Source organism: Platichthys flesus, chromosome 17, assembly GCF_949316205.1.
Source record: "Platichthys flesus chromosome 17, fPlaFle2.1, whole genome shotgun sequence".
Classification (NCBI taxonomy): Eukaryota; Metazoa; Chordata; class Actinopteri; order Pleuronectiformes; family Pleuronectidae; genus Platichthys; species Platichthys flesus.
The window spans coordinates 11,709,216-11,725,089 of record NC_084961.1 but is presented as its reverse complement, the minus strand read 5'-3'; the positions used below and the strand labels follow the sequence as shown (position 1 = coordinate 11,725,089).

General features: G+C 43.0%; 2 protein-coding genes across 2 annotated transcripts; both read right to left on the bottom strand.

Annotated features, from left to right (window-relative positions):
• Positions 1–1,151: 1,151 nt before the first annotated feature.
• On the bottom strand, positions 1,152–6,858 carry tra2a (transformer 2 alpha homolog). Its single transcript, XM_062409810.1, has 9 exons — positions 6,711–6,858; positions 5,076–5,209; positions 4,795–4,960; positions 3,606–3,659; positions 3,013–3,201; positions 2,559–2,674; positions 2,121–2,321; positions 1,973–2,043; positions 1,152–1,843 (listed from the first exon to the last, which is right to left on the bottom strand). The coding sequence occupies exons 1-9, from the start codon at positions 6,744–6,746 to the stop codon at positions 1,833–1,835; spliced, it is 978 nt and encodes a 325-aa protein (XP_062265794.1). The 5' UTR covers positions 6,747–6,858; the 3' UTR covers positions 1,152–1,832.
• A 1,055-nt stretch (positions 6,859–7,913) lies between these two features.
• ccdc126 (coiled-coil domain containing 126) lies at positions 7,914–12,952 on the bottom strand. Its single transcript, XM_062410464.1, has 3 exons — positions 12,559–12,952; positions 9,622–10,269; positions 7,914–9,458 (listed from the first exon to the last, which is right to left on the bottom strand). Exons 2-3 carry the CDS (start codon positions 9,857–9,859, stop codon positions 9,253–9,255), a joined length of 444 nt encoding a protein of 147 aa, XP_062266448.1. The 5' UTR covers positions 9,860–10,269; positions 12,559–12,952; the 3' UTR covers positions 7,914–9,252.
• Positions 12,953–15,874: the final 2,922 nt, after the last annotated feature.

Here is a 15,874-nt window from a genome sequence, read left to right as displayed (position 1 = left end):
AATAAAGAGAAAGATAATTTGCGTGTTTACTGGCGCAACCTCACGTCCAATCATAAATCAGCATTTCCTTGGGCATTTGCACCTGTTTCTTTGCAGTGGAAACTTCTGAGAGGAAGCTGCACTACACCTCATATCAGGGGACGATAAATTTAATATTAGTTTATTTCATCGCAGAAACCCACGCAGGCACAATGTGTATGAGCGAGTGAAGTTAACTTAATGTAAAAATCGAAAGGTGAAAATGAGCAGAAAGGTAAACTGTAGACATGTGAGTGTGGCTTTGTGCGTCTTTAAGGAAAAGGACCTCATACTTTGACCCTTTATCCTTCCAGCTAGTGGCTACCTTGGAGCCGCAGGACCTATCTTGAAGTCAGTGTGAATGGAGGCATAACTCTGAGGGGCCCCACGACATGTCAGCAGTGATTATTAACCCCATTTGAATGGAGTGCCTTCGTACTGGGGTTAAGGTCTATAGATAAAGAACCCTCCACATATACTTATCAGCCTATCAGTCTTAGGATCACAAGATGTTTAACCAAAGCTTATTTATTTGAGAGAGAAAATGACTGACTCACTGCTGATGCAACCTGCAGGGTTTGGTTAAATGTATGTGTCCTATACAGAATATAGCTGGATTTACTCTGTTGCATTGTACTAATGTAAATCACACGTTTGCTACTTTAAATAAGGACATTTTCCTGTATTGACTTTGTTGAGGTGAACTAAATGATAGTCCTTAGAAGGCACCGCGATCCTAAATGTGAGCACAATAAAATTGTTACTGCCATTTCTGTATTCTCACAGTCAACCTAAAGTGAGAGAATACTCTAAACCTTTTTTCCCCTTACATGTGAACTTTGTATCTTACGCAATAGAAGCAGCGCAATAAAAGCCTGAAGTCCTTTACATGTTTTCATCCGTGTAGCCTGAAACATTGGTATTTTAAAGAGTGGCTCCTGATTGACCACTTTTAGATTTGTGTGAACTTAATCTTATCATGCACAACATCTTGGCGCTAGTCTCATTCTGTGAAAGTCTCCCTGATTGTTTTCCCACTTCACCCACTCAACGTACAGTTTTAATTCCCACCCATATACGATCAGAGCCCGACCTCAACTTCATGCATTAGATCAGAAAAGCACCGTACAAACTTTGTTTTTTATACGTTTGTATTTCTATACAAAGAAACAATTAAAATGCAATACATAATACTCTCTGGAGAAACTGACACGATGAATCCTCGAAGAAAAACCAAAATAAGTGAACGTGAGCAGAGAGCAAAGCACCGAAAGCCAGGTATCACATTATATTACAGCACCATTTTACCTGCTACTTACCGTCATATCCAATAGAGGCAAGCAGCAATGAGATTTATCAAATGTATTGTTTTTTACTGTACATATCCAGAATTATTCTCATATTTACTGACTTATTATAGCATGTAAAATAAAGTGTCACCATTCTTTTTAACTAAAACCATATTTTATTTCCAAATCCTACCAGGAACAAAGTTAATAGTGACAAGTGTGAATCTCTTTTAATCACCTCTTGACCAAAAAATAAAAAAAATAATCACTGCCGCAGAAAAATATGAAGTAAGGAAGAACTTGAGTGGAAGAATAAAGCAACAGTAACCAACAGTGGCTTCGATCTTTGCTCACACTCAATATGGATGTATCAAAAACGTCTAAAACTCAAGAAATCTAGCATATGTTAACAAGAACTGAGAACTTAATGGAGTTCTGTGAATATAGACATGCAGTTCTGAGAACACCTTGGTGGGTCACACACCGTCAGGTATTGGAGGGAAGCTGAACACTGAAATAATCAGCTTAGTATCGTCCTGCGAAGAGAAGACATAAAATTCATATTAGTACAACAATTTTTGAATATGCAACAGTTGGATTCCATGTCTGGAGATGATAGTTGAAGTTAGACAAGCTTTCTGTTTGCATTTTCTCTTCACACTTACGTGGGCTGTAAGAGCGAGACCGTGAGCGAGACCTGTATCGACTGTAGTACGGTGACGGAGAGCGCCTACGACTGCAGAGACACAAAGACAACATGAACACATTGCCTCGAGTCACGAATGGAACACTGAGAACTCATAGATTACACACCTGTCCCTGTAATCACACTCCTCGTATCTGTCGTAGCGTTCGTATCCACGATCATTGTAAGAGTCCCTGTCCCTCCCTCTCCTGCCGCTGCTACCGCCGCCTCCGCTGCGACCACCGTCGCCGCTGCCACCGCGACCCCCGTCGCGACCACCGTCGCGACCCCCGTCGCGACCCCCGTCGCGACCACCTTCGCCACCATTGCTGTCGAAATAAGGGAAACAAGGTTTGACTTTCAGGCAGCTCATCTGTTGTGAAACACAGCATCATGTCCAAATCAGAGTAGAAGGTTACAGATCACAAATCTGTTTTGAGAGAAATACACAAATAAAATGAGTAATTCGACATCAGAATATTTTACTGTCCTCCATTATTCCCCAAAGGTTAAAATGTACAATTGTGTGATATAAACCAAAAAGCTGACATTAGTGTAAGACTCACTGAGTTGGTCGGCCCATGTAGATTCCTGGTGTGGGGGTATGGGGACGTTTGGTAATGGAATAATCCACTCTGATGCGCCTCCCGTCCAGCTCCATGCCATTGGCTCGCTCCATTGCCTGAAGAACATAAGGGAGGACAAGAACAATGATTTAGCACCATTGCTAAGATGTTAACAAAATTACTCAACTCACAAAGGCCTACCTACAGTGCATTATTACACACATTGACCTTTGGTATGAGATGCATGACTGTAAGGTGAGTGAATTTGTGGCAAGGCAGACACCTAGTGGCTTATATATGTAATCACACCTAAACACATTCAGGGAAAACCAAAACCAAGTCGTTTTAACTGAGGTGGAGCAACTTTTCATTTGCAAACATGAGCAAAATGAGGTTTTCATCTCGAACTAATCCAATCTAATCCGCCAGCTGAATCACATGTTATTTCTCGTACCTCTTTGGAATCCTCAATTCTATCGTAGTAAATGAAGGCGAAGCCACGAGAGCGACCCGTGCGCTGATCGTACACAACGTTGACCCCGGCCAAAGGGCCATGTCGTGAAAACACCTCCTTCAGGTCCCGCTCTGTGGTGTACAGGCTCAAGCCAAACACCCCCAAACACTTGCTGGGGTCAGGGTTCGCCTGGAAGAGTCAACAAAAAGGGTCAGAGTCAGTGGCGAGGCATTCTGCATCCATCCTGCTCACCTTTTGCATATCATATCAAATTTGATCAATATGCAAAGCATGATTATTCAAGCACAGGATGGAAATTTAAATGTTGGATGCACATGACAGACTGTAGAAAGTTTCCAGAGGCAGTGCAAACCCCAAAATATATCTTTATTTTCATACATCAGCTTTTTCAGAGTTTTTCACTGTAAAGGGAGAAAACCAAATTCTGTGTAATATTATTTTCTGTAGCAAGTTCCACTTTGTTTCCACAGGGAGTTCCTTCCCCCCCCAGATAATCATCATTAGGAGCAGCATCTTTGACCAACTCAACATTACATCGCTCTTCCCCAAAACATGTCCGAAAATCCACATACCCTCACATCACCATCAGCGCCGGGATTGCTTGCTTCTTTTGGGAATTCTTGGCTCTTTAGATATAGTGAGGAGAGGGGATGGTTAATGCCAGGGTTTATTAAATGTAATGTAAAAGTTGTTTCCCACAGCATTAACCACAATCATCACTTGCTCAAAAATTAAACAATAAGAACTATTCTTACATGACTTAATGCACTACTGAAATCATGTAAACACCTTTTTGTTTTTACAATCCAAAACAAAACCATCTGGATAACATCGTTTTCAATGCACGCAAGTGAGTTTCTTAAAGTAAGCCGTACAAATCATATTGTTAAAAGTATCAGGTGTCTAAATGATTGCATATCAAGGTTAGGTTTAATTCCAGTTTCCCACATGTTGAAACCACTTGCGGTGGCAAACTTGTTGCTAAAAAGTATATTCAGTAACCTATTCAGCATTTGCTTTTCTTTTTTCTTTATCTGTTTGAGAGAATGCCATCCACTATCAATTAACTCCCATCTCCCAACTACCCCTCCCATAACTGTTCATTCTGCCATGGCAGAAAGGGTGGAGACATGCTCTGCAGAGAACCACGAAGAGTTCTGCAGTTTTTCAATAAATAATTCAGACATGGAGGATATTAAACAAGCAAGACCGGGTACAGTGTTGGAAGCTACTATACTAAAGTCTACTCAGCAGCCATCACTTGACCTCTGCCTTTCAGCTGCAGCAGGGTCGGTCATCCCCCTTCTCCGGTGTAAAATGAGACACTTTTCAGTGCAAGTGAATCTTATCTTTCAGTCAGTACTAAATATATTCTGCATCTACTTTCTGTGAAGCTTTTTAAAAGCCACGTATCTGTTTTCCAGGTCAAATCTAACCTGGGAAACAGACTGAAAGAAGGGCACTATCAATCAATTGGACCAGTATTCAATCAATCAATCACACAAAATACTGAGTAAAATGCCAATATTTGTTGTTTCACATGCGTAGGGGATATCTTTTTTTTTTCCTTACTTTAAAAGGATAGCTTTCATTTTTTCCCAAAACATTTAGACCATAAGTAATTCTGTATCAACTAACAGTTCATGCAGCATATGCATATTACAAAAAAAAAACAAATAAGAGCTATGTCAGTACTGACGTCTTATAATTTTTTGGGAGCATATATTAAGTGTCTTCTGCTACTCCTATCATCTAACTCACCCTGCTGCCATTCTGGTGGCGGCTGCTCGACCCAGGCGAAGCGCTCTGGCTCCTCCTACGCCTTTGTTCAGGACTGTAGGAGCGAGAATGGGACTTCCTCCGGTGGGAATGGGACCGAGAGTGTGAACGGCTATGACGGCGGTTCGAGTGCCGCCCAGAACGAGACCTGAAATTGGTAAGGTAGAAGCGGATATGCACCCAATGAGGATTATTTTTTAAATATGAAATAGGATGCAATTACAATACCCTGAAAGTAGTTGAGAAATTAAGGAAGATTTTACCTGGATTTTGAGCGAGAGTGGGATCTGGACTCAGAGCGCTTGGAGGCTCGGGATGGGTTCGGTGAGCCGGACCTTCTCTCCGACTTGACCCGAGCTGGACTCCCACCGTCCGATTTTGACGGAGAGCGTGACCCCTATTGCCACATTATCAAATTAACTTCCTCACGGACAAGCATGTTTATTTATTTTCACACACACAGAATCAAGCACGGTGTAGTGGGATGTTGTTGAGAATGTTGCAAACATGAAGTTGTCTAACAGATATACAGCTTATGTTCTGTGAAGGAAAAGGTTAGTAATCTTGTAATTTGTAACTATATATTTATCTGGCACATAATGTAGCATATTAATAATCATATATAACAAATGTGCATGACTGGTCTATTTCAATGTCCACCTGGGAATCCAAAGGAAAATGAAACATGCATCTTTATGTGACAGAATGGGAGCACATTAAAGAAAAGACATGTGTGACACAAACAGTGTATTTACTTAACCTAGAGACACATTCATTCTTCCAGATTCTTTACACGCTACTCCCTTCTCTCAGGGTTTCTATCCTTCTTCGTTCTTCTTTTTTCAGTTTTCTCTTTTTCTGATTCCGGGGTCTGTTTTTCCTCTTTTCCTCCCAAAACTGACACCAGTTTCATTTTTAGCCATTACTCTGCAAGCGCTTCTATCTGACACCAATCTTCCGTCACATTTCCTCCCTTTCCGCTTCTATGTTCTGCTCTGTACAAGTTTTCATCATTAGCCTTCGTTTATCTTGAATTTTTTCTTCATCATTCTTGGATAAAACTCTTCCAAATCCTTCACGATCAATAACCTTAATGAAAGAAGAACATTCAATAAAATTAAGATCATAGGTTTAGGAAAGAGGAGAAATTCTTGAATATGAAGTGAAAAAGGAAACACTGAAAGCAGTACAATTACATTAAATTTAAATAGATCAGACATTAAAAAAATAAGTAGCAAACTCATAAACAATTTAAATTAAAGGTCTGCAAGTTAATAGATATTGGGTTTTAGCAGTGTTTCGGTTTGCTAATTCAGAGCATTAAAGCAGGGAAGGAAGAGTGGCTTTAGGGCTCCAGCTAACACCAATAATATTGTAGCAGACTTAGCAAAAACCCAGGTGGCTAAATGTGCAATAAATGGTTTCAGCAATTGCAGTGATAGAAAAATAGCCGCAGCCATAACAAAAGTCGTAGGTAAGTATTAATCGTTTCATAAACAAGTAAAGGTGGGATAATTTGAAAATACCAAGGTCTCACCCTGGTGCTATCATGCTAACAGTGAGCCGCATGCTAGGTCTAAGGAGTTGGGTCGAAGCAGTCTTGCTAGCAGAGCCACAACCGCTCAAGTAAAATATTGACTTTTAGTTAAATAATTACTAATAAGATAAATACTTATATTTAAATTAAACATTGTCCGCTTGAGGGAAACACGCAGCACTTTCCTGCTCGTCTCACGTACGTGAGGCGGAAGCGTGTAACATGGTCGTTTGAGCTAATAACTTAGCATTAGCTCAGACTGACATTAAGCTAACGTGTGTTTACGGCAGCCACACGGAAGAGAAGAGGAAAAGGCAGAAAATGGAGATACATGTAGGTATCGGTCGATGTTACTACTTACCCGTGTGTCACAGGTTCCATCCTCGATATCACTCATTGCTCAGTGTGGCTAACAGACAGACAACAACGCGCTTTAACACTGTTTCTTATTCTGGCTTCTTAGTCGTTAGAAGATGGCGCGTGAGGCGGTTTGTATGTTTATCTGCTGCGGAGAGTGACGTCATCTCCCGTTTCGTCACCCACGCCCCCTCAATGCAAAATCCGAGGCGCACGTGAACGTCTCACAGCAAACTTTATTAAAGAGTCGGTCCATTACGAGTAAAATATTTTAGTTTTTAAAGTTAAAGTATTTGTCACTGAGAATCCACATTCTGCGTTATGGCTGCTCCAACTATGAACAATATATATGAAAGTAAAAAATGCATTTTAAGTCTCCTGCAGGAAACCTTTACTCCTCTATATACAAAAAACTTATTCTTAGATATATAATTATTTCCTGCTGGGTGACGAGTTCTTTTATTTGACCTATGTCAGGTGACTGCAGTGGAGAAGAAGCCGAAAGAAAAGGGCAAATTGTACTTACGTAAAATTCTCGAGTACATACTTTCCATAACTGCTGATGACAAACCAAGATATGGCTAGTAAATTCTCATGTTAAGTACCTCTGTTTCTCAGGGTGGTGAGCAGAACTTTCTGTTTATTTATTAAGAAGTTTATGTTTTAACCCCTGTACGATTTGTTTGGCAGCACAATAACGTTAAAAGCAACAGATCGGGAAAAAGGTGTGAATCCAAGAACGTTTTATATCACTGTCTTTAACATTGCACGGGCATTTCTAGATATTTACTCCAATTTCCCAGGGAATAATTCATGGATCTTGATGGAAAAATAAGGCATATTTAGCTGTGGCTTGACTCCATTGAAGTGTAGTCTTGGGCTCTGGCTGAGGTATGCGCTCTACAGAGTGCCATTCTACTTTTATTTTTTGGTTTCTTAAGTTTTTAAGTAGCCTTGGGTACCTTGAAAGGCACTATAGAAATACAGGTCATTATTATAATAATTAAAGCTTGAAGTGAACTCACTCTCACACACCCTCACCTTGATGACACATGGTAGTTACCTCTGAGGTAATCACAGGGTGAATATTTGAATAGAAGCAAATTAGAATGGAAGCATCGTCTTGTCTTTCAAATTATCTCACAAATAAGTTATTCTGAATGAATTTAAGGTCTAAAATAAACGGATTTAAATGGGTGGGGAACTGTTATCCATGAGGTCAATTTATTAGTGAGGCGATCTCGAAGCACAGTAGCTCAGTAGGAAGCAAACAATTGTGTTATCACTCAGTGTAACTCAGGGTAAGTCAAACCGGTAAAAAAAACAACAGCTAACAAATACACGTACCATTAACATTTAAATATGGCAGCAAAAAGATGAAGCAATTATGACAATTAGTTTATGTTTTAATTTAAAGTTTCTTCATATCCAGAATTCCGTCCACATACAATCCTCAAGTATCATCGATGAGAGTATTGCTCCTTGTCTGGCCGGACAAAGGTATCATGTTAAAGAGCCTCATGGTGAGCACTTCAAAGACTTTCTACTTCTGTGCTATACAGGGCGAGCTGTGGTTTGTCAGCACTTTAGAAACCACGCTCAGGGGGCAGCTAGAAAAATGAATATTTCAGAACTGAAAATATACCTAAAGTCAAAGTTGATGAGCCAAGTATTTTTAGAAAACATCTAGAGTCACAGTGCAACATGAACCCTGAACATGTGTAAGCAGTAGGTCATTTTAAGAGCACTACAGGGCTAAATACGGAACACGCGGTACAATCAATCTGTTTTGCATGTGAATTCAAACGAATCACACACATGCTTGTGTTCACAGCGGCAAATGGGCGTCGTCTGATCGTATTCGGCAATAACCCAGCATTGTCTCGCAGCACTTGTATATTCGGATTTACACTGCATCCAGATGGAGTGCAAATGACATTCTTTGGATTATCTCAAACAGCTGAATCACACAGTTTCATTATCCTTAACAATCCCCACACGTGTAAGCTGAAAGAAGAATCTTCTTCACACAGTATTTAGCAACAGCCGCAGCATATAAGTGAAATGTTGCCATTCCTAACTATCGTGCTGTTTAGTTCAGCATTCTGATACGTTGAAGCAGTATTGTAAAATGTCTTTTTACAATATAAACAGAGGAGCTATTTAAGACATTTTTCATGATTCCATTTTTAAATCGGAGTGAGTTTACATCTCTTAAACAGTCACAAGATTCATTTATGGCATTATAGAAAAAGATGCTAGACTTTAAGCCGACTAAAATCAGCGAATAAAATATAAAAATGCAATGGATAATCTTGATAACCAAAAATAATAAATATCAGCATATGTTAGGACAGAGCATGGAAAAGTCCTCCGTGTTCCCTCTGAGGTGGCTGAACATTTCTGATAAGCATCCCAGGAGCAGTCTTTTCTGGATGTCCGTATGTCTGTCTATTGCTTTTCATTTGCCTGAGGATGTTACATCAGTGATATATGCTGGAAAAGAGTGACGTGCTAAAAACAGAAACTCCAACAGCCAATCAAAGCTATGCTCCTCGATGTGGTCGAGGCCTATTAGGGACGTGTGGGTGGAGGCGGGACGTCCCCGGGTGGCTGGAGGCAAGGACGCCCCCTGCTGTGTGGGAAGTGTTTGTGGAGGAGGCATTGGCCACGGATTCGATTTTCCCCTCCAGTTTGACCAGCCGGGTCAGGATGTCATCCAGCAGCACAGCTATAGTCCTCTTCAGATCAGCTGTGTGTGAGTGTGAGAAAAAGCAAGAGAGAAAAAACCGCACGGGAGAAAACAAATCAAAATCTCCTTCACAAATACGAAACAGATAATGCTCATTCAGGAGGGAGCAAGTCATTTCATGTACAGAAGAGAGAGCGGTAACATCTGACTTCATCTCACTTACCATAACCAGCCATGGAGGTCCCCTGCGGTCCGCCCAGTGCGTTCTGGTTCTCCTCCGTCAGGACCTTGACATACCGCCGACTGAGCTCCAGGATCTGCTCGCGTAGCTCGGCGCTGCTCTGATGTCGAGGCTGCTGCACAGTGTAGCGCAGCAGCATGAAGCCCCACACCAGGCCGAACACCATCAGCAGCACACTCAACTTCTGGGACATGTTCCTGCGCAGGAGTGCACCCAGCATGGTACTGGGGGGAGCGGTGAAAGGGAAAGGAGCCTGGCACTGAGCCTGAAGCTCTTATCTTTGATTAAGACTGTGATATGGAGTGTGTAGTTCTCCAGTGCGAGGTCAGAGGTTAAACTCCACTGCCAGAGGTGGTAAGGGATTCAGCGCTTCGCTCCAGTTAACTCCAGCAGGGCCTGTGCTTCCCTTGTTGAAAGGAGTCCCGAGACACTAGCGCATCCTCCCGCTGTCGAGAGATGAAAGAGCGTTGACCGGCTGCAGATGCCAGGAAGTGGAACCAGTGAGAGGCCGACGCCCAAAGACACTGATGGTCAGGGGGTTTTGGTAAGGGGCTGTTGTTGCAAGATGTCAAAAACACAATCAGGAACGTAGACTGGGCTCTCAGGCAGGAGCTCCGTAGACATTGTTGACTGTTGAAAGAGTCCAACAGAAGAGAGAACAAAATCAACCACAAGGAACAAACATGTGTGTTGCCTGTAGTTAAAGATATATTAACAAAATAAAAACCATCAAAGCTTCATTTTGCATCACCCTTTTACTTTAATTCATGCTCTGATAAGGGCCCCGGCTGTATATCATGGTTTTTATTGAAGATGTCTGCGAGGATTTCTGGGGGGATGAATGTAATATTTTCAATCACACACAAACCCCACTGCATGTAACATTGACACCAGAAATGCACCTCGCCTGCAAGCAGGAAGCTGGTGAAATCATCGAAGTGACTTCCTGTACTATTTACTGACTATAACAAATAGATTTCTGTGCTACTTTGGGTCATGGTTCCCAATAGCCTACTCAGTCATCAACAACTCTGTTTCAGCCCTCTTAGCCCAGAAACCTGATTACCAGTTTAGATTTCCTGGGACCCAGTTTACAGCTCCAGATACGGAGCCACAGCGGCAGACGGCCTTCATCCACTAATCCCACCTCCACGATGGTTATTGCACAGACAAATAACCCAAGTGTGTGTGTGTGTGTGTGTGTGGGGGGGGGGGGGGGGGGGGGGGCATTTCTCAGTTTTCAAAATTTTGTCAACAGGTTCATTCTCTGCGTTCTCTTTTGGGTGTGGTCGTGTCACTTCCTATTGTGGTCTGAGAGGGGACAATAACGGAGGGAATAAATTATGAAAGGAAAGGTAACAGAATCTGTTTAGAAGTGCTTCCCTGTGTCTGTGCGTGCACACACACACACACACAAACGCGTCCTTCCTGTGACCTGGACACTACTGGGTATCTGCATTCAAAGGACGAGGGAGGAGAAAGTCCTAGTTGAAAACAGACAGAAAGCCAAATATATTCTGAAAAACATGCAAATCCTCCGCCTGTCGATCAACACAGCACCGCCGCCCACTGCAGGTGTTGCAACCTTTAGCTTCTAGGCTCAGTAAGCAGCTGACTAATGGGTTTGCCTCCAGGTGAAGTGTAAACTCCCTGACGCATAATATATCAAATAGGCTTTCGGTCTCCTGATGCAAAATACAGACATCACATTGACTAAGCTGATTTAACTACTCATCAAAGGGCTTTGCATTTATTAGATAACAACCAAACTAGTGAAAAGAGAGGAGCTAGCTCACAGACACACGACTGCACACAGTGCATGATACCCTGCCTCGTGCACAGTCACGTACAGGTAATATTTCAGCCTGAAGACTTTTAACTCACAGTGCATGCAAAGTGCCATGTTGACGGGTAAGTGTAAGATGGCTCAGCCACAGGGCAGGAGCTGATGAGGCCTTAAGAACTATTTTCTGTGCCTTCCATGAAGTGCAAGTCAAGAGGTGGTGGTTATCTCATGGCTGACACTTAACACCCAGAACAGTTTTGATATTCAAACCCTGTCCTGTCCTACACTCGCATGGCTGACCACAAAAGCGGACCTGCTTATTGTTCTGTGGAAAGGCACAGCACTGAATATTCCACTAGTGGACGAGGACAGTGACGGCGATAAGGCACGTAGTGTATGTCAAATATTTAGAGGTTAAATATTGACCAGGTCAGCCATCACCTGGGGAGGACATGATTGGAGTGGAGGTGGAGAAAGTTAAGGTTTGGAGGCTGAGCGATATATATGCCTGAGAATTCACGATATTGTCAGTAACACTAATTATCCTGGTAAATCTCACATTATTGTTATAGTAAGTTTAAAAATTGATTTGAGCTCCTGAGTGAAGATTGAGGCTTTAAACTCTTTTATGTCGAGAGAGAATAACAAACATTTGATGAACAGCATTCTGAGGTAGGTTTATCAGGTATTATACCTCATCACTGTCATTGTAGTTAATAAACACTGGTTATATTACTTTTCAATGACTCTTATATTGAGGTGATATTCTTTATATCGTTTTATTGCCCATCCCTACTGTGTGTTCACGACAGGATACTGTCCACTTGCAAACACACACAGTTTGACTCACTAACCAAATGTTGACAACTTTGCAAACATGGACTCGCACTGGGTGAAGTTACACACACACACCTCCAAAGCGAGCCACGCGACACTCTCCCAGTTCAAATCGATTTAAAGATCGATGTTAACCTCTGCTCGACCTCAGCTGCAACTGTTTCTCAACTCCAGCAACATTTCGTGTTAGCTCGACACGTTAGCTCGGCTACACGCAAACCGCGCTTTCCGCTAAAATGGGGGCATTATACGTGCGTGTGGCAGCTGGCATGAGGGAAGCAGACGCTGTACTGTACCCGGGTGTGTTGTTCGAGCACCGATCCTGAGGCGGGGATGAGCAGAGGGCAGAGAGAACAGGGATCTCCAGCTGCTGCTGCTGCTGCTACCACCGCTACTGCTGCTGCTGCTGCTGGCTGACACTGAATGATGCTTGTTGTTTGGCAACCCCCCGAGCGGCGTTCGCTGTGTGCGGGGGGAAACTTCCTCCTGTCCCCGCTAGGATTCAAACCAAATACAAACGTAGCCGCCAACGCCGGGCTCCACGAAGAAGTATCCGCTCACAACGCTCCTCAGCCCGGCTTGTTCCTCGGAGACGCCGGGGTCACTGCAGGAGAAGAGTCGGCAGCTAGAATTCAGAGCATGCGTCTGTGCGGACTGTCATGGTTTCCCCTGGACGTCCGCTGCCTGCGTCAGCTGCACGGCATCATGGGAGATGTAGTCCTACTCACAGCTGTTTGTACAAAGTAGTGCATACAAAAAACAATGCAACACGAGACATATTGTCAGGGTGGAATAGTAGAAATGTTTAGCGCGAGTAAACAAATTTCAGATTAAAGCTTACAGGGCTACAACATATGGTGTTTATGCTTTGCAAGCAGTTTTTTTTATTATAGATTAGATAAGATAAGATGAGATAAGATGAGGTGAGAGAACTTTAATTTGATGTACATTAAAACAGGAATAAATTTGAACTAAATCACAGGACATTTCAATAATATTGAACAATGAGACGAGACGAGATGATGGGATCATCCCATCATCTCGAGATGATGGGATGAGATGATGGGATGATCATGGGATCATCCCATCATCTCGTCTGGTCTGGTTTCATCTCGTTCTCATCACATCCCATCTCATCTCATCCCATCACTTTGTCTGGTCTGGGATGAGATGAGATGAAACCAGACCAGACGAGATGATGGGATGAGATGAGATGGGATGGGATGAGATGAGATGAGATGAAACCAGACCAGACAAGATGATGGGATGAGATGAGATGGGATGGGATGAGATGGGATGAGATGAGATAAGATGAGATGAGATGAGATGAAACCAGACCAGACAAGATGATGGGATGAGATGAGATGAGATGGGATGGGATGAGATGAGATGAAACTAGACCAGACCAGACGACATGATTGAATGATATGAGATGGGATGGGATGAGATGGGATGGGATGAGATGGGATGTGATGGGATGTGAGTGGATGAGATCAGATGGGATGGGATGAGATCAGATGGGATGAGATGATACAAGACGAGATAGGATGATATGATGGGATGAGATGAGATGAGATGAGATGAGATGATGGGAAGGGATGAGATGAGATGAGATGGGATGGGATGAGATTAGATGAGATGAGATGGGATGGGATGAGATGAGATGGGATGAGATGATACAAGACGAGACAGGATGATATGATGGGATGAGATGAGATGAGATGAGATGATGGGATGAGATGAGATGAGATGAGATGAGATTGGATGGGATGAGATGAGATGAAACCAGACCAGACGACATGATGGAATGAGATGAGATGGGATGGGATGAGATGGAATGGAATGAGATGAGATGAGATGCCCATCCCATCTCATCCCATCCCATCTCATCCTATCCCATCTCATCCCATTGAGATGAGATGGGAGGGGATGAGATGAGATGAGATGAAACCAGACCAGACAAGATGATGGGATGAGATGAGATGGGATGGGATCATCCCATCATCTCGTCTGGTCTGGTTTCATCTCATCTCATCTCATCCCATCCCATCCCATCTCATCTCATCCCATCATCTCATCTGGTCTGGTTTCATCTCATCCCATCCCATCTCATCCCATCCCTTCTCATTTCATCCCATCATCTCGTCTGGTCTGGTTTCATCTCATCTCATCCCATCCCATCCCATCTCATCTCATCTCATCTCATCTCATCCCATCATCTTGTCTGGTCTGGTTTCATCTCATCTCATCTCATCTCATCCCATCCCATCCCATCCCATCTCATCTCATCCCATCCCATCTCATCTCATCCCATCATCTTGTCTGGTCTGGTTTCATCTCATCTCATCTCATCTCATCTCATCCCATCCCATCCCATCTCATCTCATCTCATCCCATCATCTCGTCTGGTCTGGTTTCATCTCATCTCATCTCATCTCATCTCATCTCATCATCTTGTCTGGTCTGGTTTAATTCTCATCTCATCCCATCCCATCCCATCTCATCTCATCTCATCTCATCTCATCTCATCCCAGACCAGCACAGACAAGATGATGGGATGAAATGAGATGGGATGGGATGAGATGAGATGAAACCAGACCAGACGAGATGATGGGATGATCCCATCCCATCTCATCTCATCCCATCATCTTGTCTGGTCAGGTTTCATCTCATCTCATCCCATCCCATCTCATCTCATCCAATTGAGATGAGATGGGATAGGATGAGATGGGATGGGATGAGATGGGACGGGCATCTCATTTAATCCCATTCCATCTCATCTCATTCCATCATGTCGTCTGGTCTGGTTTCATCTCATCTCATCCCATCCCATCTCATCTCATCTCATCTCATCTCATCCCATCATCTCATCTCATCTCATCTTATCACATCTCATCTCATCTCATCTCATCTCATCCCATCCCATCCCTTCTCATCGCATCCCATCTCATCTCAACCCATCATCTTGTCTGGTCTGGGATGAGATGAGATGAAACCAGACCAGACGAGATTGTGGGATGATCCCATCCCATCTCATCTCATCCCATCATCTCGTCTGGTCTGGTTTCATCTCATCTCATCTCATGTCATCATCTTGTCTGGTCTGGTTTGCTTCTCATCTCATCCCATCCCATCCCATCTCATCTCATCTAGTCTCATCCCAGACCAGACAAGATGATGGGATGAGATGAGATGGGATGGGATGAGATGAGATGAAACCAGACCAGATGAGATTGTGGGATGATCCCATCCCATCTCATCTCATCCATCATCTTGTCTGGTCTGGGATGAGACTAGATGAGATGAGATGGGATGGGATGGGATGAGATGAGAAGCAAACCAGACCAGACAAGATGATGACATGAGATGAGATGAGATGGGATGGGATGAGAGGAGATGAAACCTGACCAGACAAGATGATGGGATGAGATGAGATGGGATGAGATGAGATGAGATGAGATGAGATGAAACCAGACCAGACAAGATGATGGGATGAGATGAGATGAGATGAGATGGGATGGGATGGGATGAGATGAGAAGCAAACCAGACCAGACAAGATGATGGGATGAGATGAGATGAGATGAGATGAAACCAGACCAGACCAGATGATG